Source organism: Callorhinus ursinus, unplaced genomic scaffold, assembly GCF_003265705.2.
Source record: "Callorhinus ursinus isolate GAN/ISIS: 27379988/994484 unplaced genomic scaffold, GSC_fseal_2.0 scaffold13, whole genome shotgun sequence".
Lineage (NCBI taxonomy): Eukaryota > Metazoa > Chordata > Mammalia > Carnivora > Otariidae > Callorhinus > Callorhinus ursinus.
Window position 1 is genome coordinate 28111260 of NW_027397075.1, and position 24893 is coordinate 28136152.

Here is a 24893-nt window from a genome sequence, read left to right on the forward strand (position 1 = left end):
TCTGGTGTGGCCTCTTCAGTCTCTGCCTGCTTTCCTGAGTAAGGAGGTCAGTTTCACATTACACCTGGGAAGCTCCTGAGGAGCCTGCGAATCACCATATTTATATTTCTCAAATTTCCTACCACAAACACATAATGCTTTTAAAACCATAAAATAGGGCGCCTGGGTGGCTCAGTTGGTTAAGTGACTGCCTTTGGCTCAGGTCATGATCCTGGAGTCCCTGGATCGAGTCCCGCATCAGGCTCCCTGCTTGGCAGGGAGTCTGCTTCTTCCTCTGACCCTCCCCCCATCTCATGTGCTCTCTCTCTCTCTCATTCTCTCTCTCTCAAATAAATATCTTTAAAAAAAAAATGAAATAATGTTAAAATAACCATGGAACCAAAATATTTGCCAACCACAAGAAAACTCAATTAGTAAAATTTTATTGTGCATTGTGAGTTGGGATTTCAGGTCACTTCTTAGAAGACTACTTATTGAAGATTAAGGTATCCTTTTGTCTGTGATTTTCCATTCCCCACTGTGTATAGTGCAGCCTCACTCCCCAGCACTCAGGGAATGCTTTTCTCTAGAGATAATTTTTTATTATTTTTTTTAAAGATTTTATTTATTTGACAGAGCGAGAGAGAACACAAGTAGGGGGAGTGGCAGAGGGAGAGGTAGAAGCAGACTCCCCACTTTGCAGGGAGCCAGGATGTGGGGCTCAATCTCAGGACCCTGGGACCCTGACCTGAGTGGAAGGCAGACACTTACCACCCAGGCCCCCCTAGAGATAATTTTTTAAAAACCTGCTTCTACCATAAGCCAGTGGTTTCTACTCATCTGGGACTGCTTTAGCTCCCACTTAGAATCCCTGGTTTAGGCTGGAGTCTTTTCTGCCATTAGGCATATCCAGATCTTTTGAAATGGCTTATACCTAAGGAAAGGAGACCAACATGAAAAGAAACATTCAGGGTGGGGAAGATAGGACCAAAAACTGTAACTGGGATTTAATTACAAGAGTTGGAGATCAGAACAGATCTTTAAGCAGACTTGGATAATTTCCTGCCATGGACACAGTCTCTGGCCCATGGCTTCTTTATCAGTCAAGCACAAGACAGGGGCAAGAATTTCTAGGTAGCTGTTTCTGTCCAAGAGCTCAGTCTGTAAGTACTGATCTAGAGTTCAAGCTCCACTCCTGTCAACACTTCCAGGAACACTGCAGGTAGGTCCTCCAGGATTTTTGGCATCCTGCAGGGAATAATGGTCAAGTCATGCAGTTTGATATTTAAAAAAGGGGGGGACGGAGTCTGAGTAGGAGAAAATGGAACTATATCAAACAGAGGAATATGCTCAGGGGTTTTAAAAATTTAAGCATTAGTTTTGGTTAACATTTCAGCATTTGGGGAAGGAGTTTGCATTTTCTTAACTGCAATTCTTCTGGAGTGTAAGATTTTCCTTTGGAAAAAGCTATTGGTTCCTTGACTTATTTTTTTTAAAAAAAAAAAAAAAGGCGCTTTAAGACGTTTTTTTAAACGTCCTAGACAGCAGTGGACGCCCTTCACAGCACATGACCTTCACCGAGGGTTTCCCTCACACTGGGGTTGTGTGTGGTTTTGGAACAGCAGTTTCAAAAAAACGGTCAACTGCAGCACACTGCCGGGTCTCCCAAAGCCCCACTCCCCTCCCCAGGCGCTGGAGAGGCGGGAACGGAGGGGGGTAGGGGTGGGGCAGGCACACCCGCCGGCCGCGGGCACGGGCCTGCAGCACTGCGCAGGCGCGGGGCCAGGCTGGGGGGCGGGGCCGGAGCGTAAACCGGCACGCTTTTCCTACCTAAGGTCCCCGGGTCAGCTTCTGATCTAGAGCCTCCTGGCCGTAAGTGAAGCCAGGAGATCGGGCTTCTGGTTTTCGGCAGCTTTGCCTCGCTCTGCACCCACAACTTGTCCCCAGGGCTCCTCACTCTCCTGCACTCAGCCGGTCTAGGACGGCCCCGCACTGCATCCATCAGGTAGCTGCTGGTGCCCTGCCCGGCATTCTTCCTCTCCAGAGCCCCGTTTCCTGCTCCTCTTGTCACTGAGGTCTCACTCCTGCAGACTTGATGGGGGTACATGGGCGAAGTGACCATCAATTTGCCATGTAGGGTGGGACTGGGAATCCCAAAGCGACTTCACCTTACAGATGCGTGACCTTGGGTGGTTATTTACACTTTTTAAACCACCTTTGAAAAACGGACACACATTTTGGGCGCGTGGGTGGCTCAGTTGTTAAGCGTCTGCCTCGGGCTCAGGTCATGATCCCAGGGTCCTAGGATCGAGTCCCACATCGGGCTCCCTGCTCGGCGGGAAGTCTGCTTCTCCCTCTCCCACTGCCCCTGCTTGTGTTCCCTCTCTCAATGTGTCTCTCTCTGTCAAATAAATAAAAATCTTTAAAAAAAAAAAAAAAAAGAAAAATGGGCACACATTTTAAAATGTTAATTTTCTTCTAGGGCCGCAAGTCAAAAAGGCCTTCCTCACCTACACCTAGCCAATTGAAATGGCCATTCGACTTAAAATTTTACGTAGTTAAGTTCCCATAAAATTCATCCTATACTCTGCTGCCAGATTACTTATCTTGAATATAAGCTTGTTACCGCCACTTCCAATTAATAAACATTAGAAAAAAATGACTCCAAACTGTCTTTCCAAACTTTGTCACTACCCTTCTCCTCTTACACATTTGGGTCCTCATAACATTATTTATGCCTCTTTCTCCACTAGTTTCCCTTTCTAAATTTCTGTTAAAATCCTACGATCCTGCACAGCCAACTCAAATGCCATCTCTTTCAGGGAGCCACTTAGGATTTTCCCAATGTCCTTGTTCTCTTCGAGACGAGGCTTTTTAATTCTACTGGAAAATGGTTAATGGTACCTGACACTATCTTGTAATACAGTTGGGCATCTATGTTATCCTTTCTACCTATCACCCATTTTTAAATTCCTTGAGAGCAGGAATTCTGACTTTTTCTTAAGATTTTATTTATCAGAGAGAGAGAAAGCACAAGCGGGGCGGGTGGGGAGAGAGCGGCAGGCAGAGGGAGAAGCAGGCTCCCCACGGAGCAGAGAATCCTACGCAGGACTTGATCCCAGGTCCCTGAGGTCATGACCTGAGCTGAAGGCAGACGTTTAACCAACTGGGCCACCCAGGCGCCCCTATGTTCTTTCATTTCTTCACAACAATCCTGTCAGGTCGGTGTTACCTCCACTAAGCGATGAGGAAGCTGAAGCGCAAGAGTGACTTCCCCGTGTAGCAGAGCTTTGAATGGCAAACGTCGCATTTTGAACTCTCTTCCATCCTATCAGCATTAGTTATTGAAAAAGTAATCAGTACTACTACAAGATCCTTTTCCAGAATCAAAAGAGATGATGTTCACAAATGCCTTTTCCAAACTATAACATGTTACTACTCAAGGGTAAGGTATTAATTACAAGGACATCATAATCATAATAAGTAGAACAAATAGGTATCCAATCTCATTTAGAGCACAATGCCTTGAATAAACTGTCCCATGGCATGGAGGTCATCGATAGGCATTTTAATCTTACATTTCATGTGGATGTACTTTTAAAAAAAAATAATGGCAGCGGTGCCTGGGTGGCACAGTTGGCTGAGGATCGGACTCTTGGTTTTGGCTCAGGTCATGATCTCAGAGTCCTGGGATCAAGCCCTGAATCATGCTCCCTGCTGAGCAGGAAGTCTGCTTGCTTGTCTCCCTCTCTCTCTGCCCCAGCCCCCACTCTCTCTCTCTAAAATAAATAAATAAATCTTTAAAAAAGTAATGACGGGGCTCCTGGGTGGCTCAGATGGTTAAGCGTCTGCCTTTGGCTCAGGTCATGATCCCAGGGTCCTGGGACCGAGCCCCGCATCGGGCTCCCTGCTCAGCGGGGAGTCTGCTTCTCCCTCTCCCTCTGCTGCTCTCCTTGCTTGTGCTCTCCTGCTCTGTCAAATAAATAAATAAAATCTTAAAAAAAAAAAAAAAGGAATGACAGGGTGCCTGCATGGCTCAGTCAGTTGGGGTTCTGCCTTCGGCTCAGGTCATGACCACAGGGACCCTGGGTTTGGGCCCGCACTGGGTCCCCAGTAGGCAGGGAGCCTGCTTCTCCCTCTCCCACTCCCCCTGCTGTGTTCCCTCTCTCGCTGTGTCTCTGTCAAATAAATAAATAATTTTTTAAAAAAGTAATGATATTTAGCTATTTATACTGGCAGGTACTGAATCTGTTACATATCCTTTATGGAATTTAATATTCATATGGCACTAGGATGTGTTTTACAACAAAAGACAAAAATAAGACATGCTCCCTGCTCAGAAGGCTTACAATCTGAAAGGCATTAAGATACAGGGGATATAACTATAGGGACAGAAAACTTTAAAAAAAATTTTGGCATGAAAAATGAGTCTTTGGTGATAAACAGGTTTTAGAATGGGATATTAAAGGGAAGGTACTCGTTTGCATACTGTGAGAAACGAGTGATTTGGTTTCTGGGACATAATGAACAAGTGATTCTCAGCTGATGGCAAGAAGATGCCTCCTTGGATATCAGAATATTTTGGGCTAGAACAAAGATGCTATGAAGTTTCAAATCAAGATGGTACCTTGAGCCCTTGATTTGATTGAGTTTCCTTTATTTGTAAAATTCAGTTAACACTGAAGGGAATGTGGGTCTTTTTTGGTTTCTAAAAGGAAGAATGCTTTAAAAAGAGAGATGAGAGGTACCAAGATGAAGACCAAGAAAAATAAACAGTTGCAGTGTAGTGCTAAAAATAACAGGGAGGGGCGCCTGGGTGGCTCAGTCGTTAACCATCTGCCTTCAGCCCAGGTCCTGATCCCAGGGTCCTGGGATCGAGCCCCGCATCGGGCCCCCCGCTCTGCGTGAAGCCTGCTTCTCCCTCCCCCACTCCCCCTGCTTGTGTTCCCTGTCTCGCTGTGTCTCTCTCTCTGTCAGATAAATAAAATCTTAAAAAAAAAAAAACGACAACAACAGGGAAAACGACAGAAATAAAGGGGAAGAGTCAAAGGTAAGGATCACAAAGCAATGGGAAGAATTCACAGGATGACAAGGTTAAACAGGAAGGTCAGGTGAAGGAAGACTTAATATGAAATTTGTTCTAGGAGGAATTATTAAAAGGTTTAAATATGTAACCCAAGGCTCCTACTGAAGCAAAAAAATTTAAAATAATTGTGATTAAAAGGAAAAATATAATGTAAAATATTTATTTAATAAAAATAATTTTATAATCTATACAGAATTGAATAAAAAGTACAACAAATTACTTTCACTTCTTTGCAAAACTGCATACAGTACAACTTACAAACTGGGCTCAGCATTCTGTAAATATGGCCACACACCAGGATATGAACTTACTATTGTCTTAAATAAGTAAAGGCTCCAGTTGTGCGACCATGAACTTTGAATTAAATTCCAGGGAAATATTGCTTTGGTAACATGAAGAGTTTGATTGTACCACAGTGCATTTTATTAAAAAACATTAAAATAAAATCCCTCAAACACCACTTTTCTACCTGTTTCTGAATAAACAATTCCCTACGTAGCAAAACAAAAGATACAATATAAAATTAGAGGCCGTCCTTTTATGACATCACTTCTTCCCTTAGTGTTCTGCTCTTGCCTTTGATCAGAAAGGAAAGTGAGTGGAAAATGGCCTATACTTACCCTGTTTCATTTACTTCTAGTGTTCCCACTTATACTAAATGAATATGTCAACTTTGGAATCTTGATACTATTATTCACACTGCTTACCTATGTTATTCTAAATAAGTTAACCTAGATTTTTTTTTCAAGATAAGGCAACAAAGTCGGCTTTAAAATGGTTTTCATGTCTCACATACACTAGCAGCCACTTGGTTGACTAATTACAGAATTCGATGCTTACATAATAACATTTTTCCAGTACCTTGGAAATGAAATCACTAGTAATTATTATTTTAAGCAGACATTCCAAGATGGTCCACCCTTAGAGACAAAGGCAGATTTAATGTACAAAACGCAGGAATCAAGTCTATCCTAGTTCCTGTCCCACTGAAATCAGTAAAAAGAGGCTCAGTTTGTGAAAAGGACTTTTAATAATCCAACAAATCTAAGTCCTAATGAAATCTATATCTTGGATAAGAAGGACAAATAATAAATAAGCTATAAATAGAGATGAAGATATTAAAAAAAGACTTCCATTTTATTTTGGAAATAAAAGGGAACACGAATACAATATGGGCTAGTTGTTATCTTTAGCTCATATATTAACTTTTCATCATAGAATTAAAAGTCCTTCATACTGAAGACTAAAAGACAGGCAAAACATACCTTAAGTGTTCTGATTAGGTCTCTTCATTTAGATTATTAGCAAGCCTCAAAACTTGCCTTATTTTCTAACTAAATGAGCTTCTCTGAGAAGCATATGAATAAAGCAAAAGTGTATTTCTAAAGATAATCTACATAAGTACAAAACTGTCAAGGTGGAAACAACATTCATACAATGAATTTTTAAAAATAACTTAAAATTAGAAATGACACACATTCCTAATACGACAGAACACCAAACCAGAGCAAATATTGCCAGTGATAACAACTTTCTTCTGTAGAAACACAAATGCACATGAGTAACACAGAAGTAAGAATTAAGTTGAATAGAGGCAGTTGCTGTTAGAACCTATTTCTATTCTGACCTGTAATATCCCATGGCCCCTGGGAAGCCCTAGTCCCACCACGCCAAGCCCCTGGCTGATCAGATACAGGGAAGTAACTTGACCTATGAAACACCATACTCACTTGCTATCAAGTATAAACGCCATGTGGTGCTTGAGTGCTCTTATTACTCGGTTTTCAAAATCAAGTTCACTTTTGAATCAGAACAAAGTAATTCTTAAAACAGCTTTCATAAATAATCCACGAGATAAACTTCACCTCTGGCTCCTCTAAACAGTATTGTTCACTCTAGGAACACAGAGTGTAGTCAGTTGGCTGCTTTGAAGCCTTAAAAAGCACATTCATGAATATACATCTATATATTAAAACATTAAATACATCCAGGCACAGTTGCTGTGCAGTTTTTGCTCTAAGAAGCAGTTTATAAGCCGTGTATTATGACGTAGTTACTTGAGAACTCAATTCTGCATCTTCTTGCTTTCTACATTTCTTCATAATACTAACTGTACCATTAGCCAGGAAAACCACAGCGATGAGTGCAAAATACCCAGCGTAGATCAGGAACTAAAGGGGATGGGGAAAGAAGTAATGTAGAGAATTATCAGTTAGAAGATGAGATGTTTTATTTTATATATGTGAACATATCCTTCTAATTAAAGGTATATTCAGTTTCTCAGTAAGCCTTTACAAAACACTGTACACTTATACAACCTGCCAGGTACTGACAATAAAACGAGGTAGCACAGCATGGTGGGACTAAAGCCTGACCGCCTCAGTGCGGCTCCTGACTCCATCCCTTACTAGCTGTGTGACCCTGACTGAGATACTTCATCTCTGAGCCTCAACTTCATTTACAAAATGGAATTCACAACACTCCCTATTTTACAGGGTTGCTGGTAAGGGATGAGATCATGTATGTTAAGTGTTTATTAGCACACAATGCTAAGGCTGCTAATACTACTGCTTTTTTTTTTCTTATTTTTGTGGCTGTTATTGTTACAAATGAATCATGGTCTCTACCCCCAAGTTGGTAGGTTAAGTGTGAAGAGCAGGCCAAATTCTGAAGATAAAGAACTTCTCTTCTTCACCAGAGGAGGGCAGTAGAAAGTCAACTATATTCCATCACGGGATTACCTTTTACTTTTCATACGCATCTTCTCTAGGCTAATATTTGAATGTGACTATATAGTTTATCAACATCTTCATCATGATCATCATCTTAAAAGAACTTATGAAATAACTATCAGCTGGCTCATGAGTGCCATACGGGTGCCACTGTAAGTCTTCGAGCCAGGTTCTTTAAAATACATTTTAAAGGATACATTTTCCTATAGGAAACCTGCTGCTTAATTATGGCAGTTAAGAGTTTCAGCAGAGCCTACACAATTCGAGAATTAGTAATTTTTAAACCCACTATTTCTATAGCAGGATGATAAGCACTTAGTTTCTCTCCTACCCTCATTCCAAATCTAAGCACCTAACCCTTGAGAGGTCTTCTCAAGGTTATCACTGCTGGTAGTAATTGGGGAACATAGAGAAAGTAATAAGCTCCCACTCCTCTGCTCCCCCAGCCCACCTTTGTGAGGCAGTATGATCCAGTGAGGGATGATTAGCTTTAGAGTTAGAAGCTGGTTTAAATCCCAGCTTTGCCACATCATTACTGACCGTGAGAACTTAAACAACACTTTACAATACGTAACATCTCTCAGACTCATTCTCTCGATGTCCAAGCCTGACGACAACCTTGCAAAATGCTATACGGAGTACCTGGCACACAGAAAGCACTCAGTGCACATCAGCTACTATGATTATCATTTCTGTTAGATCTCTTTAGTAAAAACAAAATTAATTACTGCTACCATGTTGGGCCTTTATAACTAGGCTGGGATGGGGGTGGGGTAGGCACTTTTTGATTCAACTGCCCACTTTGCCAGAGTACAGAGCAAGCCCCACCTACGAACTCAACTCAACGCACGAAGGCATATACGACCGTGCACTTCCTGAATGAACACAAGTATCCACAATGTTACAGTGTGCAGCTGTCTCCTCGATGCGTCACTTGTGAAGAATCTCCATGCTATTCAGCAGCAGCAAGTCACTACCCTGGTATTTGGGTGGGTGGTATTTTTGATAAAGAAGGGAGGAAACATACAGTACTGTGAGATGGAGCAGAGCATCTCAAACACGGGATACAGTGTTCCACGCACCGAATTAAAAATGGAAGGAAATACTGGATGAGGAAGCAGAAAAGCTCGGCCTGGAAGGAACCAACATTACTTCTTGGCTCTACCAGGCTGTTGAGTAATGTTCAGCTCAGAAATGTTCTAGGTCCCCATCAAAAAGATGATGGTCCCAACATCCTCCAGGGAGAAAAGAACTAAGGATGGGGGTTGACTAAAGGAAGGAGGGAACACTTCTACTTTTTATATCTGTCTACACTGTTTGAATTTGCTTTCATTAAGATTCACTTGGTCACCCTGATCGAGTGATAACATCTTGAATGTCGAAACAGAAATCTTACCTGAGTGGTGATGTCTAAGCCAAGGCCACTGGAATCCACCACAATGAGAGTGAGCAGCGTCTGCAGGGCCAGAGCAATGAAGGTGTTCACACCAAACACCAGGGCATAGCGCTCCATGCTGAGGTTAGCAGCAATCTGAAAACTTAAAAAAACAATCCACAAAGGAAGAATGAATAGGTAAGAATCACTTCCGAGGTAGTTATGATTTCTACTTCAGCTGTGAAGAGTAGCCCCTTCTTTCTACTCTCATTTCCCTTCCCAACCAGGTGAAAAGCATGTTGTTGCTAAGTGGTGTAAACCTCATGCAAACTTCTGAACAGAACAGGAATATACGAACAAGGAAATAAATGAGCCTTACCTAAGTGCTTCCTCAGGAGAAAAACATAAAATACAATGCTTCCTCCTGTTTGCCTCTTCTAACTAGAAATTTTAATTGGTTTGTAAAGAAACCGAAAAAGTTTATCCTGTCACAACTTTTCCGAATGCTTCTTTGACTCAAAATACATACGTTGCTATAGTGATGAGTAACATGTAGATGATTCTGAAGACCACATAGGATGTGTAGCACACCCAGATGTTGCACACAGTATCCATGATATACACGGAGGCAGCAATCACCAGGGAAAAGAGAGACAGCGTCATCTCCCCCCACGTTGACCAGGATATTTTTACGTAACCCACTGCAAACACGGCAACAGCGCCTACAGAACAAAACAGAGAAAACTGATCTAGTTATTTTGCTAAACAAATGCTCTTTTAATGGATTAAAAATTCAGCTTAGATTATTAAATTTTTTAAAACCTTGCAACTTATAAATAGGGTAGCTCAAGATTAGGGAGTGCCTTGAAAGTCAGGCATAGAATTTGGACTTGATGGAATAAAGAACATGGAGCCACTGAGAGACGAGGAGAGACTGAATGAGAGCAACTGATAGTGAGATGGAAAAGAAGGACACAGACCCAGGGATGCTGCTGAGGAAAAGCTACTGAGGCTGGCGCAAGGCAGGAGTCACAAAGAGCCACTGCTTCCAGCTCAACAATGTGGCAGGAGGGATCACCCCCTCTCCTAACCGAGGAGCTGTTCAGAACATGGCAAAAGGGCATCCCTGCTCTTTGGTAACATGACGAGGCTGATAACGATAGCTAAGATGTGCTGAGTGCTTTCTAAGTGCCAGACACAGTTGTAAGTGTTTATAGAAATCATGGGATCGCTTCTAAAAACCTTAAGAAGTAGGTCAACAAACTAGAAAGGGTCGATAGAATACAATGGTCAAGGACACAGGCTCTGAGTTCAAACCCTAACTTTACTACTTACCATCTATCTGATCTTGGGCAGGTTATCAACCTATCGGTCCGTGTTTCCTTAACTGTAAAATACGGGTAACAACTGTACGTATCTCAGGCATTTTGTGAGGACTGAGTTAATATACATAAGTCCTTAGAACAGCACTTACTGCATATTAACACTCAACATATAGGAGTCATTCCTATAAACTACTGTAGATTGCCATTCAAAGTTTCACATCAAGTGGCAAAAGCACCCTATAAATACAGAGATAATGGAAACCTGAATAAGAAGACAATTTTGAAAATCATTTACATTAGGCTTCCCTAAAAGACAAAGAATTCAAGTTTGTTAATCATGCTCATCCACAACTTGAGCACTGCTAAATTTCTTCCTAAATTACAAAATCAGAACTCAAAATAAAGAAACCATTCCTTGGGGTCACTTCAAATTTAGGAGGGGAGGGGAAATCTGATTAACGTTGACCAAACCACCAGAGGGAGAACCACCGCCCCGCCCTGCTTACCTAGGAGGGTGGACACGGCCTCCACACCACCGTTGTAGATAGCATCATTGCGAGAGGGCATCACCTTCTCCCACAGGCCCTGTGTGTAGTTCACCACTTGGAAATAGCCACAGGTGGAGAGGGCCCACCACACAGACCAGCAGAGCAGAGGGCGGGAGGAGTAGCACATCAAGAAGTCATTCCACAGGACCTTCAGCACAAGGAGATGGTCTGGCTTGGGTTCCTACAGAGGAAAAGGGGAAGAAAGCTCAAATACTAGGAAGGCAACCACAGAAAACAACTGTTAGAGACTTCATTTTCTATCTGACAGACATTTTTGTCCTTGTGAAAACCAACTGCTTATTTTTATGCATACAAACGGCATAGAGGCATACTCCCATTTTATTGCGCTTCCCTTTACTGCACTTTGCAAATACGTGTTTTTAACTAATGGAAGGTTTATGGCAACTCAGTGTCAAGCAAGTCTATCAAGAGCCAGGTTTCCCACGGTGTTTGTCACATCGTGTCTTTCTGTCACATTTTGATAATTCTCACAATATTTCAAACTTTTTCTTTATTATACTTTTTATAGTGATCTGTGATCTGTGATCTCTTATGTTACTACTGTCATTGTTTTGGGGTGCCATGAACAGTACCCATATGAGATGGCCAACACAATCAGTAAATGTGTGTGTTCTGTCTGCCCTACCGACTCGCCACTCTCCCTCTATTTCCCTCTTTTCACGCCTCCCTGTTCCCTGAGGCATAACATTGAGATTAGGTCAGTTAATAACCCTAAAATGGCCTCTAACAGCACCTTCTGCTATGCTTTTGTTCTATTTCCTTTGCCTAGAATGTTCTTCACTATTCTTCTATTCAAATCTTATCTGACTCCCAAAGTCTATCTCAAACAACAGGTCTTGCAGGGCATGAGAACCTCCAGATGTGACCACAACATTTGAGTAGGTATAGTTGGGTGTTTGCAAGGCCAAGTTACAGTACCACGCATTTCTCAGCCCTGTTGTGCACAGAGGGAGACTAGTTTGTAGCCAAACAATGGCTAGGATGGAAACTTCCAAGCGTAAGTTTGCTTCTTTTATTAAGTGCTTCTGAAGGACACAATCCCAATACTAACTCTTGCTATGAACAACAAACATTTACATGATGAAAAGGAGACTATCATTATCTCCTCAGCTGTTGATATTCCATTATCCGAAACACAGTAAAAACATATAGGGTGAGACTTAAGCGATGGGAACAAATAATGTACATTTGGTTTCAAGAAAAAAAAAAACAAAAACAAAATATGGATCAGGTAAGAACTGGTACTATTGAGGTAGGTTTGCAATTTAGCAACAGTGAAGTTCTGACCAAACATAAAAAGCTTCTAGGACACTCTCTCTCCTGCTCCGGCCTGTTGTGCACTTACTCTGCTCCCAGATCAGTCATTCTTGCCTTGGCCTGGTATCTCACTGAGCCGTCGTTCCTAAACCGGAAAGTAGGGCATTAACCACCTGTTAAGAGTTGACCTGTCTGGGGCGCCTGGGTGGCTGAGTTGGTTAAGCATCTGCCTTTAGCTCAGGTCATGATCTCAGGATCCTGGGATCGAGCCCCGCATCGGGCTCCCTGTTCCGCGGGAAGCCTGTTTCTCCCTCTCCCACTCCCCCTGCTTGTGTTCCCTCTCTCAGTGTGTCTCTCTGTCAAATAAATAAATTAAAATATTAAAAAAAGAGTTGACCTGTCTTTTGCTACTGTTTCGGGGAGCGTACACTTATCTGAAGTTCAAGGGCACTAAGCTGTAACAGGGAAGGGCACAACCATGTATGGCTACACACTCTCTCCCCTCATCCCAACTCAGATACATCCACTGGCCGGGGTGTGACTGGAGATATCCAGAGGGAATGGTGTGCAACAAGGAGAAGGCAGACTATGTCCTTCACGTGAGTCTCTATACAATTCTGGCTTTGTGCTTGGGGCCAGCCTGGAGGGAAAGGGGGCCCACTGTCCCAACACAGACCTCCCACCAATCACTGTCACCATTATCATTTCTTTAGATTCTGAAAGCCATTTTGACATGGAAAGACATAGGAAGATAAGTATCACATACCATGGAGCAAAAAACCCCATGCAGTTATGAAAGTCCATGTAGACTGTAATTTCATGTACTATAAAATGTATACCTATGAATACATACTTAGGTATATATGAAAAGAGATGTTTAGGAAGGTCACTAAACTATTAATAGTGGTCATCTACTATTGTGCTAGCAGATCAGATGATTCTGACTTCTTTTTATGTAGTTTTCTTTTACTGTTTAATTAAAAAATGAAGTATAAATCTTTTTATAAAATCAGATTTTTTCCTATTAAGATGATATGTTTATTAGCTATATATTGTATCCATAGGGACTCTTGAAATTAAGTAAATAAAGGCCATTTTCTCCCTAAAATGAGAGGATAATCTCAGTGGAATGAGAACCAAGCAATGCTCCATAGTTATGCCTACTCACACCATCCCTAAATTCAACTCCTACTCATTTATCACGATGGGCATCTTGCTTCAGATTTCACTTCAAGAAAGGGTTCTGACTCGGTGTTATAAACAAAACAACAACAAGAAAAAACCTTGGAAAAATTATTTCTCTTCACCAAGGAACAGGAGTCTCTAATACAGTGGTTTCTGAAGTCAACTGCATCTGGGTTTGAATTTTGACTGTGCTTTCTATGTGCCTTTGGGTGAGTTATCTGATGTAAGCTTCCATTCCCTCAACTGTACAAGGGGGACAGTGATACCTACATCAGAGTTTTTTATAAGGATTAAACGAGCTAATGAATCTAAGATTCTTAGCCCAGTATCCAAGTACCCAGGTCAAAATAAATGGGAGCTGAGGCAATAATGAGGATAAAGAAAGAACAGCGGGAGCACACCTGCCTACACGCAGATGGAAAAAATTTCTAAATCTTAGGCTTTTTACTATAAAATGAAAATTAACGTTTATTTCAACAGGCTTTTGGAAGAACTAAATGGGTGTTACTCAGTAGGTAGCAAGTGCTCACTAAGTGCTGATTTCCTTTGTACTCTATCATGACCCATTGATACAAGCAACGAATATTTACGAGTGCCCATACTGCATGTTTGGCGATAGATTCTGGGAATACAGCAGAAAAGTCCCTGCCCTCATTAAACTGACATTTTGGTAAGGGAGATAGACGATAAACACACACACATGAGAGAGTTTACAGGAGGAATGATACTATGAAGGAAAGAAAGAAGGTAATGGGCTGGCAAGGGACCGTGGTAGAGAACAGGAAGGACAACGAGAGTGTCGAAAGGCTTTCTGAAAAGCTCATGCCTGAGTTGATACCTGAGTGAAACATGGAACCAGCCATGAAAATCAGAATGAAGGGCAGTCCTGACTGAGAATCTTCGGGCTGAAGTTCCAAAGTGGGAATAAGTTTGATGTGTTTCAGTCAGGTCCAGGTGGAGCAGAGCCGTGAAATAAGGCCAGATTGTAGGGGGTCTCAAGGCCACAATGCGAGTTTTGGATTTTCTTCTACATACCACAGGAAACTATGTGGGGGTGAGGGATAGGATAAGTAGGGTTTAATGCCTAAACTGTGAAGATTTAAGTCAAGGGCAGGTGACTGCAATTAAACCACTTCTATGACATTATGTGTTCCTAACTATACGGGTGACTGGACCGGAAAGGACAAGGTGTTTGTGTCATGCCTGGCAATCTGAAGAAAAATGTACCTTCAGATCAATCAGCTCGTAAAACTCAGTATTCTAGAGCTAAGGAAAGTTTAGTGATCATCTGATTGAACATTCTACGTTTAAGAGTAGCCTCAGTTAAAGAATTAGTGGTAGAATTAGTACCGGATTCTAGTGACACCTTTCATAAAGTTCAGAAGACCAAGGGGAACCAATTCAAAGTGAAAGATTATTTGCAGCCTCACAATAACTATCTGCAGTGAAGGCACAAAGCTGTTCTTGATTAGTCAGTCTAATGATAAAGATGATAACAGAAATGAATATTGATTACCTACTACAAATATTCACTTGAGACCCTTACATTGCCTCTAAATTTAACACTCGAAATAACCTGGTGAGGTAGACAGAAGAATGAGAAAGAAACTAAAGTCTCAAAGAATTAAGTAACTTGCCCAAGATCACCCTGCTGGTAAGTACCAGAACGCTGGTTTTATCTTCTTCAAAATCCACTATGGTGTGCTGCTAGAAATTACAGTAAGTACAAAGTGGAAACATTAATGTTGCTACGCTCAAACACACACATACACAAAGAATGCTTACTCATCATAAAGGGTATCAGTCTACAAATAAAAGTATAGTTAACAGGTATTGGTGTCAGGCCCTGTGCTAAAGAATTGGCTTAATTTCTATCATTTCTAATGGATGAGCAATTGAAAATAAACCAGGTCCAATTATAAGCCAAGCACAGAAGGAATCCAGTTTCCTATTTAGGAAAGAGAATACCTGGCCTTGCTGGAATGTCAACACACTCTGCCCCACAGCAATAGGCTCATTCTGAAAAGAACTCACAAATACTGTAAGGTAACTTGTGGACGGGGCTGTCACTTTGACTCCTACTTCATTTTCCCTTTCCATAAAGTCAAGATCAAACTACCCACCCACCTACCTACTCTTCTTTACTATATTTACAATTATGATTTACAGTTCGGTTTTGGGCTCTGCCAACTTAATATGGCGCTGCGATCCCCAATTGCCATATTCTGACTTCCTTCAAACTTGTCAAGAGAAACAGCACTATTTTAGCCCTATACAGCTGCCAAGGATATGATGGAACTGACTTGCTTCTAACTTTTACCACACTGTAGCCAGCCAACATGATGGTTCTGACCATGTTGTCGCCCCAGTGAAAGGCTTTATGTAGCAAAGTACAGATCAAAGTGGATCTCATATATGCTCTTTAATGATGTCACAGAGTCTATCAGTGCAATTCTGCACAAGTCACTAATCCCTGTTCCCAATCCTTATCTCTAAAATGAGAAGGTTGATGGCATCTAAAGTCCCTTGTGACTTTAAGATATTCTAACAGTCCTACGGCCTGTGGTTAGAATCACTTCAACCTCTAAAATTTCATAATTCTTCAGCATGTCAAATACTAACATTTTGCATTAGGTATAAACAGCAAATGTCAAGTTGGTCTAAGACAGAGTTGAGTTTTTCAAATGGTCGGTTACAACTCATTAACAGGTAATAAAATCAATGTAGTGGGCAGTGATCTGCATTGTAAAAAATGAAATGAATAAAACAAATAATATACTATATGTTAAATCTAAGTTACAAATTAAAACTAAAATAAAACAGCCAAGTTTTTATCAAACAAATGAATTCATCAAATTACCGATAAAGTATTGTGTTGTAAAACCTCTGCTTCAGTTACATAGAAAATATATACACACTTACAAAGTGGAACTTGTTCCTGTGTAAGATGTTTCTTACTCATGTTCAAAATGGTTTAAAATTTACTGGTCTATACAAACCTTTAGAAGTATGGCCAATGTTAATATTTAAAATATATAGAGATAGGTATTATGCATATGTCTGTACGTACTAATTTTAGCTAGTCATTTTAACACATTTGAAACAGAATTTTAAAAGGGTCCTTATTCTTTTTCTCTACTACATAAGATCAGGTGATTTTAACTTTCCCTCCTCCATCAACCCTTTGTTGACTTGCCAACATCTTATGTTACACTTAACAAACTATGGAGGAATCAGCATTGCATTCCTACTTAATCCCGGGAATCTGACTGATGCTGCTACAGGTGCCCTAGTAATCAAAGTAAGTTTCATGACCAGAGTCACCTAGGCTCAAGCTCTTTGGGATGATAATATAAGTTTCAACTAGTAACCACAAGTGAAGAGCGGGGATAGGCATCAGAGAGCAATTAGATGCCACATGGAAACAATCCGAGTTAACTCTGGGGGGGAGCCGAAAACCACTCATGTGGGTTCTCTACTCATTCAGACTACAAGGCTTAGAGAGCTCAGTTTTATGACTGACAGAGCCCACCAGCAGAGTGAGAATGTTAACAGGTTATTTCCAAACATGCCCCATGAAACTTAAGACTAATTCAGTATGGTTGGAATGAACCTTGCCCCTCACAGCTTATAACCTGTTGGAAATTTTTATAAAGAAAGGTGAATGATTGGGGGAAGCAATTAATCTTCCTGGCTAGCCAGAACGTATGGATGGATTATTCTGATGCTATACCTAAGAGACAATTTCAGAGTCACACTTTTAATATGTATTCCAGCACAGAAGAGGAAGTTAAGTTCCTAAACTTAAATACTTTGGGTTTCAATTCAGAAACTAGAAGTAGATATTCATCATTTATTGGAATCATTCCATCTATTCATTAAGCAAAACTTTCTGAGTGCTTTCTTTATATACCAAGTACCGGGGATAGGAAGACATCTCTGACACAAGCAATATAATGTTGTGTAGTCTGACTCTGGAGGTCATTCACTCCAAATATATTTGTCATCCCTTATATAAATCAACCTTACCTTTAACCAATCAGTGAATGAACCAATGGACCAACTCCGGATAAAAACCTGAATCCAGATGAGTACAAGGTCTAGAAAGAGGGGGTGTCCCGTCTGTTTTGTCACCACTGCTCTAGCAACCACAAGACCTTTAAGGCTAAACTTACCGGCTCCTCCTTATTTAGAGGGATTTTTGACTCAATGTCCTCCCAGCCAGGAAGGTGGTCAGAAGCTGAGGTGTTGGTTACAATGCCGCCATTTTGTGCCTTGATGCCATTCATTCTCTGGCAAGTGGAAGGAACATGGTGAAAGAAAAGGCTCTTCTGTGGCATAGGCAGAAACCAGGCCACAGCAAAAGCCACAGAAACACAGGTAAGAGAGATGACATTCAGACTGAACAGGGACCAGCCTGCCACGGAGACGAGGATTTGCCCCAGGACAGAGCCCACAGTAAAGCCCACCAAGGTGGCACTCCGACAGTAACTTGTGACTTTCTGGTACATGTTGAGGTCTACCACGCTGTAGATATAGGAGTAATAGGCAATTTCAGTGGCTGTGGCGATGCCATAGAAGAATTCTAAGAACTGAATGGCCAGCAGTCCTTGGGCGTAGAGCAGCATGAACCATGTAACAATAAGGCTGAGTCCCTGCAGCAGAATGACAGGCTTATAACGGAGGTAGTCTGTGGCAAGGAACACAGGGAACAGCAGCACCAGGTAAGAGTAAGTCCACACTGGATAAATTTCATTTAAGACCTAACAGAAAAAGAAAATTTAAAACCCATTAGTGATTATCAACAGACCTGGAATATTCGTAACAATTTATTCTTATAAAACAACCTACCAATACCTCTAATAAATCATCCTTATCAACCAAAGAGCTCTCAACAACAATTCTGATAATTGTTTGGCACATACTTCCCCATTTTCACCCCATCATCTTTTTCTTAAAATCCTCCCCCTTCCTCAAGGCCTGGCTGGAAGCCGTCCTCACCCCGGCAGCCTTTGCTGAGCTGACAGTGTTCGTGGAGCAACCCTGGGAGCTCCCCTGACCTTTGTGTGTGCCCGTCCCCCCACGTCCCGCACAGCACTGCTTCCTAACCGAGGCCGCACATCTCCCATGGAGCTTTAAAAAATGCGGATGCCTAGCCAACAACCTCCCAGGAGACTTTTGTCTGAGCCAGAGCTGGGGACCACTGCCTTAGAGGGCAGACTCCTGAGGGCTGACTCGCCCTCTGACACTGACCTGCACAGCCTAGCAACCAGCAAGTACCTGTGTGGAGGGTACTTGGCTCAATAACTGTTTTGGAAATAGGTTTAAGTGTTTGGGAATCATCATCAATTCTCCCTTCTAGCCACAGAATTAGGGCTAGAAAGAGGGGGTGTCCTGTCTGTTTTGTCACCAATGCTCTAGCAACCACAAGACCTTTAAAGCTAAACTTACCGGCTCTGATTAGGTTTGATTAGGTTTCTCTGATTTTAAGTTTTATTGCTTCGGGGGAACAGGTAAAGAGGATAATTCTGTCCTACTCTTGAGAGAATAATTATCTGTGGATGATAGGATTATTGGCAACTTTGATGTCCTTCTTTTTGCTTGTCTATCATATGAAAAGGATAAAGTTTTGGTGTTTAATGGATTTTTAAAATTGGAATAAAGTAGACATAATCTCTAAAATAAGCTCTCCGCCATACAGACCCCACTGGGGATCTCACCCCCAACATTCGATGTGTGATTATCGACAAGTTTTTGTTTAGCTCCCTTTAGGTTTTGTCTCCATTACCAGTAAAAGCAGCATAAACCCTCCACCACCGGGTTGTTGTTGCAAGGATTAAATGAGAGGATACAGGCAAATCACTCCCTCATTGTATTTAGAAGTCGAGACTTGAGGACTGAAGCTGAAACAGACTCTCCGGGACGGGACGAATGAGGTAATTCAACTGACCTGCCATCCCCCTTCTTCCAGTATCAATCACTATAGGAGACCCTCCCCTCTTTTATACCTACCATGCCTGGCAAGGTCCTGGGGATGTATGTAAGTTGGTTTTTTAAATGATCATTTCAAAGTCTAGATCAGTGGCCCTGATTTTTAAGTGCTTTCTGAAAGGCAGTCTTGGTAACAGGCTGAATACTTTGCCATGGAGCAATCTAATCCTAGACTCTGACAATCTAAAGCCAAGGGCAACTTTCTTTTTAACTCTCATGTATGCTTCAGTTCACCCAAATGTAAAACGGGCTAATTGTGTTCAGGGTTTAGAGGAACAATAAAGTAAACAATTACTGTAAAATCTTTTGCTAGTGCAGAGCACAACTACAAAGGCAAAACATAACCTGAAATATATTCCAGACTTGATTTGTTTTTGATTGGCCAGATATCAAAAGATTTTGCTCTAATAGTCTCACCTTCATGAATTTTAGCCTAATTTGTATTTGCATAAATCATTTAGCAATCTCCACTCGATCAGGAAATTTCTTGCACCTGAATATGGGTATGAAAAGAATAATCGTGACCTGTAGAAAGGACTAATTCAAAAGTGTGTAAATTTTAGTGACCGAGGAACAAAAGTGCACTTGGCTGGTGCCACCACAGCCTATGACACCTCAGCAGAAAACCAAAGGGCACAGATAACTCTCAGATAAAAGCTGCAACTTTTCACAGTGGTGTTCCATTCACGATTCCCCACTCTTTTTTTTGCCTCTGGTTTTATAGACAGTCTCCTCTAGTTTTCTTAAGTGTGAAACTGCCACCTCTAACTCCACACGTTTATTCACCTTCACATTTTCCCAACGTTAGCCGCCATGCCTTTGCTTTACAAACACTCTCCATCACTTCCTTCAATACCCCACGTTCTCTTGTTCCCAACACACCCTTCAGGACTTCGACTTCTTCACTCCAGCAATACTGTCTGTACCGATGCATGTTCCATACCCTTCAATAACGGCTGTCCCAAAATGATTAACTACTAGGTTTTCGTTATGGAAATCTCATCCTTTTAATCAACTTAACGTGCTTATATTTATGAGTCTTATTCTACTCCTAACACAAAACCACAATTAAGGTAATGAAGATGAGGAAAAGTAACCTGGGCAGACCTGCAATGCCAAGTAGGAATAAAATTAAAGGCGGGTGGGGGGGAAGAGATGGGTTCTCTTTAACTCATTCTAAATGAAAAACCTGACTTTTCTCCTATGAGAGCTCAACCCAAGATGAATGTCCCTCTCACAGTGTTATCAGCATTATAATAGCAAATGTCTACTGAAGCACCACACACTATGCTAATTGCCTCACCTACCTTACTACCTTACCATTTAATCCAAACAATAACCCTAAGAGGTAGATGCTTTTATTACCTCTGTTTTACAAACGGAGGGAACTTGGCCTTACAGAAAGGTTAAGTAAACTACCCCAAGTTATCACAGCTAGCATTGGCAGAGGGAGGATCAGAACCTTGATATTCTGAATCTGCCACACTAAAATGCCTCATTTCTTCAATCAGAAAACTACTGTTGATCATCTACTATGTTCCGGGGCTACTTCTAATGCTGGCAGCAGCTTTTTCAACCTGTATTAAGGTGCTTTTATAAGGCATTCACGGAGAGATTAAAACCACACATTCTCCAGAGTTTAGCCATTGGGTCTCCAAAAGATCCTTTCCTTTTCAATGCCACCATGGACAAACTGTTACACCAAAAAAATGTTTCTTCAATAGATACTTTTAATCCTGAAGGGAAACTTCCCACATGCAAAAATGTACAAATTACAGACTCTCATTGTCCATAGTCTGGACAATACCTGCTGAATCTCAGGTAAAATCTGCCATGTGAGCGAAGGGAATTGATTTTATCATAAGGTGCCTTTCACCATTCTTTGGATCAGAACTTGTTTGTGCTTTCTTCTGAGAGAAAGTCAAGAGAAAACATGTTCATTTTAAGCTCTAATTCGGATTTAGACTTTATTTTAGAATCCAGTTTCAATTAAACAACTAGTTAATAAACTCTTATTTGCACAATATTTTAAGCTGTGTGGATTACAAAAAATAAAATAAAACAAAGCCTCAGTTCTTCAGGAGTTCTGAACCTAATGAGCAATATATATTCATACGTTACTGATAAGAGAGATAGGAAATGTGGGGTTACTTCCTTGAGGTGGACCTTGAAGGAGGAGAAAGTTAGAGGCTAACAGAAACACAGCCACAGATAGGTATAGGAAGCTTATTCAAGCAGAGATCACAACTTTGAGTACAGACTGGTAGATGAGAGACTGGATATGCTGGATTTATGACTAGAAGATTGATGTGGATGGCGTGTGGGCGTGTGGGCACGTGGAAGATGCAAGGAGAGGAAAGATGTAGCAGGAGATAAGGCTGTTAAGGAAGATAAGAACCAAATTTTGTAGGACTCCGAGTATCAGACAGAATAGGTAGAAAGTTTTTTTTTTTAAATCAAAGAAAGGTAGTGAATGTCTGTCAAATCACATGCGAAAAAAGATGAAAGAATAAAAAAATAAAAAAATTAAAAATTGGAGATACAGAGCTCTATTTTATTAAAAGTTTGGCTTCATCTATTAGAACACAGTCCATTTTTAACCTCTTTAAAACTTAGAAAGTCTGTGTGCCGGGGGCGCCGGGGTGGCTCAGTCATTAAGCGTCTGCCTTCGGCTCTGGTCATGATCCCGGGGTCCCGGGATCGAGCCCCACATGGGGCTCGCTGCTCAGCAGGGAGTCTGCTTCTCCCTCTCCCTCTGCCCCTTCCCACCCCCCCACCCGCTTGTGCTCTCCCTCTCTCAAATAAGTAAATAAAATCTTAAAAACAAAACAAAACAAAAACCTAAGAAAGTGGTACCTGAAACAGGTAAACATTTTTCCTGAAATCTCAAAATCCTTTGAGTGCAGAGGAAGACAGAGGAAATTCTGTCCCCCTTTTCCTTCTTCTGCCTTTGGACTTGGTTAACAATAGCTCCATTTAAGATGATCTAAGCTGGTCCTTCTAAAGTTTTACAAGTAAATACAAATCTCAACACAAACATCACTGACCATGACCTGACATTCACTTTGCCTAAAAATCATGTAATATTTTTTTATTAACTGTCCACTGGTGAAAGCAATCATTAGGTCAGAAAGCAGAACAAGTTGTTCTATTTATTTCAGTTACTAGATATTTTAAAAACCCAGGGTTCCGGAGAGGGTCAACAGAGCCATACTGTGCACGACCACCAGCATCAGCCAAGGTCTAAGGTCCTCATAGACAAATGACCTCCTTTCTAGACCACTAAATTTCTTTTCAAACTCTGCCCTCACCCTCCACCCATAACAGAAATTGTGCTATGTGTTTTACCAGGTCTAGCACCCTTGTTCTCTACTCCAATGCCGCTGAACGTATTGCAGTCACCCTAGAAAGCTCTCTGATTAGACAGGGCACATGATGACACATGACATAACAACTCCTCTGCCCAGGGCATATGACAAAACAGATCAACTTTCAAATATCAATGTGGGTGGGACCAAGTTTTTCCCCGTGCGCCCCTCTCTCAAGCAAGGTGCACACACTGTGCAGATCACATGGCAGTTCCCATGAAACTTTCATTGTAAGCAGCTCAGGAAGTATCATTTCTGCTTCAGTGACTGCACCTCAGAGTCAGTGGCTGTCTCCAGAATCACTCTCTCATATTTACTGCAATAATTTTCTTCTTGCAAAATCATTCTGTTCACAATGTTAAAATGTAACCAGTGTTAAAACGGTAACGAGTAACTGTGACTGTCCTTTGTGGGGTGGTCCTTAAGACCGAGAACTAAAAGATCTAAAGTTGGGTAAAAGCCAATGATATTTGCTGGAGTAAGACAATATAAGAAATTCAAATGAAGCCCTCCATCTAGGATTCAACACTGACTTTCAATTCCCTATGTGTCCTTGAAAACAGAGCAGCAAAGCACCAACAAACTGGACTGTGAGTCATTATACCCTGCTCTGACCTGCTCATTATACCCACTATACCCTGCTCTGACCTGTTATGCTGGGATTGAGTTGCTACTCAAAGAGATGATTACTAACCACAGGAAGAAAAGTAAAGTTTAAATGGGAGGGAAGGGAAGGGGAGGAAAGGCAGACATATGAAAAACCGGCTATTCAGTGCCCACTCTGCTTTCACCCTTTGTAGTGTTCTAGAAGGGAATACCAGACCTCCGCTTTCACGCCTGTAGCTGAGAAGCAAAACATCTGTGAACCAAAAATTCACCATGCAAGAAAAACTGTAAGTGCCAATTATGTGATACCATCTCAGTATCTGCTTTTATCCCAGGAGGTAGGGCATGAGGGGGGACAGCATGTCCTTGAACAAAGCCTTACGTAATTAATAATCAAAACAAATTAAGATGATGGATTTTTGTTTGTTCTGTTGTCCTTATTTGAGTACATCCATCCTGTCGAAGGTAAACAAAGTAAGGTATGAGAAGAAAGGGAGCAGCGGGGAGAGGGAAGATTCTTTCAAAAAGCAGGGGTTACTTATAACCTAGCAGCTGGTTCCCTACTTTCAGTCAACAAACATTTACTAACCCTTTCGCACGCCCAAAGTACAACTTGTTTTCACCCTTTTCTCCAAATACGCCGCTGCGCCCCCTCCCGCCGCCCAGCCGGAACTGCTGGACCAATCCGAGCACAGTGCAGGGCAGCAGCATGGGCACTCCGCCTGAAGCGCACGCGTGCTGGGGCTCCCGACGCATGTTCTGAGCCCTTCACAGAAGACATGCCCCATATATCCAACGGACGCCCGAAAACCTGCACAGAGTAGTGCAGCGCCAGCACCGAGCCGCCTTCCGACTGCGAAAAGGCAGAGCTCCCTGCCCAGAAAGCGTCCGGAGGTTCGAGCGCCCTTTTCACTCGCTCCTCTCCTGAACCGCCTCCCCAGCTCCCGCTCTCCGCCGCGCCCGCCGCCGGGCCGCCTCCGCGCCTACCTCCCTCTCCGTCAGGTTCTTGTCGGGCCCCAGCAAGTAGGGGGTCAGGAAGGGCTCGGACGGCCTGAGGCTGGCGAAGAAGCCGTAGGCGCACAGCAGCGCGGTGGGTAAGAACCAGCATTCGCGGGGCATGCGAGCAGTGCGCCGGAGCACGGTGGCAGCCGCCGCCGCCACCCTCCGGGACCCCGGGCCGGGCACATCCATTCGGGGTGCGGAGGGCGGGGACCTGGCCCGGCCCCTCTCCCTCTCCTCCTCCGCCCGCCTCAGTGAGGCTCTAGCGCTGCCGCGGCGCGGAAACCTAGAATCGCGAGCGGCGCTCTTCGTGGCGGAGCCAGGTCGCACAGGGCTAACCGCCGCCTCCGCGGGCAACCCTCCAGTTTTCCCCTGCTGCGGACGCCTCGCGTGTTACTGCCCGAATGCGAGAGCCGCCCCC

General features: G+C 42.3%; 2 protein-coding genes across 2 annotated transcripts in view; both read right to left on the bottom strand.

Moving 5' to 3' along the window:
- Nucleotides 1–9268, bottom strand: part of CCDC181 (coiled-coil domain containing 181) — a 68107-nt gene extending 58839 nt beyond the window's left edge. The window contains exon 1 of the mRNA XM_025877793.2: nucleotides 9194–9268. The gene's annotated coding sequence lies outside the window, so the exon portion shown is untranslated. The remainder of the gene's footprint in view (nucleotides 1–9193) is intronic.
- On the bottom strand, nucleotides 5204–24893 carry SLC19A2 (solute carrier family 19 member 2). The gene is made up of 6 exons (XM_025877794.2): nucleotides 24461–24893; nucleotides 17684–18271; nucleotides 11004–11226; nucleotides 9702–9894; nucleotides 9194–9335; nucleotides 5204–7236 (listed from the first exon to the last, which is right to left on the bottom strand). The coding sequence occupies exons 1-6, from the start codon at nucleotides 24662–24664 to the stop codon at nucleotides 7108–7110; spliced, it is 1479 nt and encodes a 492-aa protein (XP_025733579.1). The 5' UTR covers nucleotides 24665–24893; the 3' UTR covers nucleotides 5204–7107.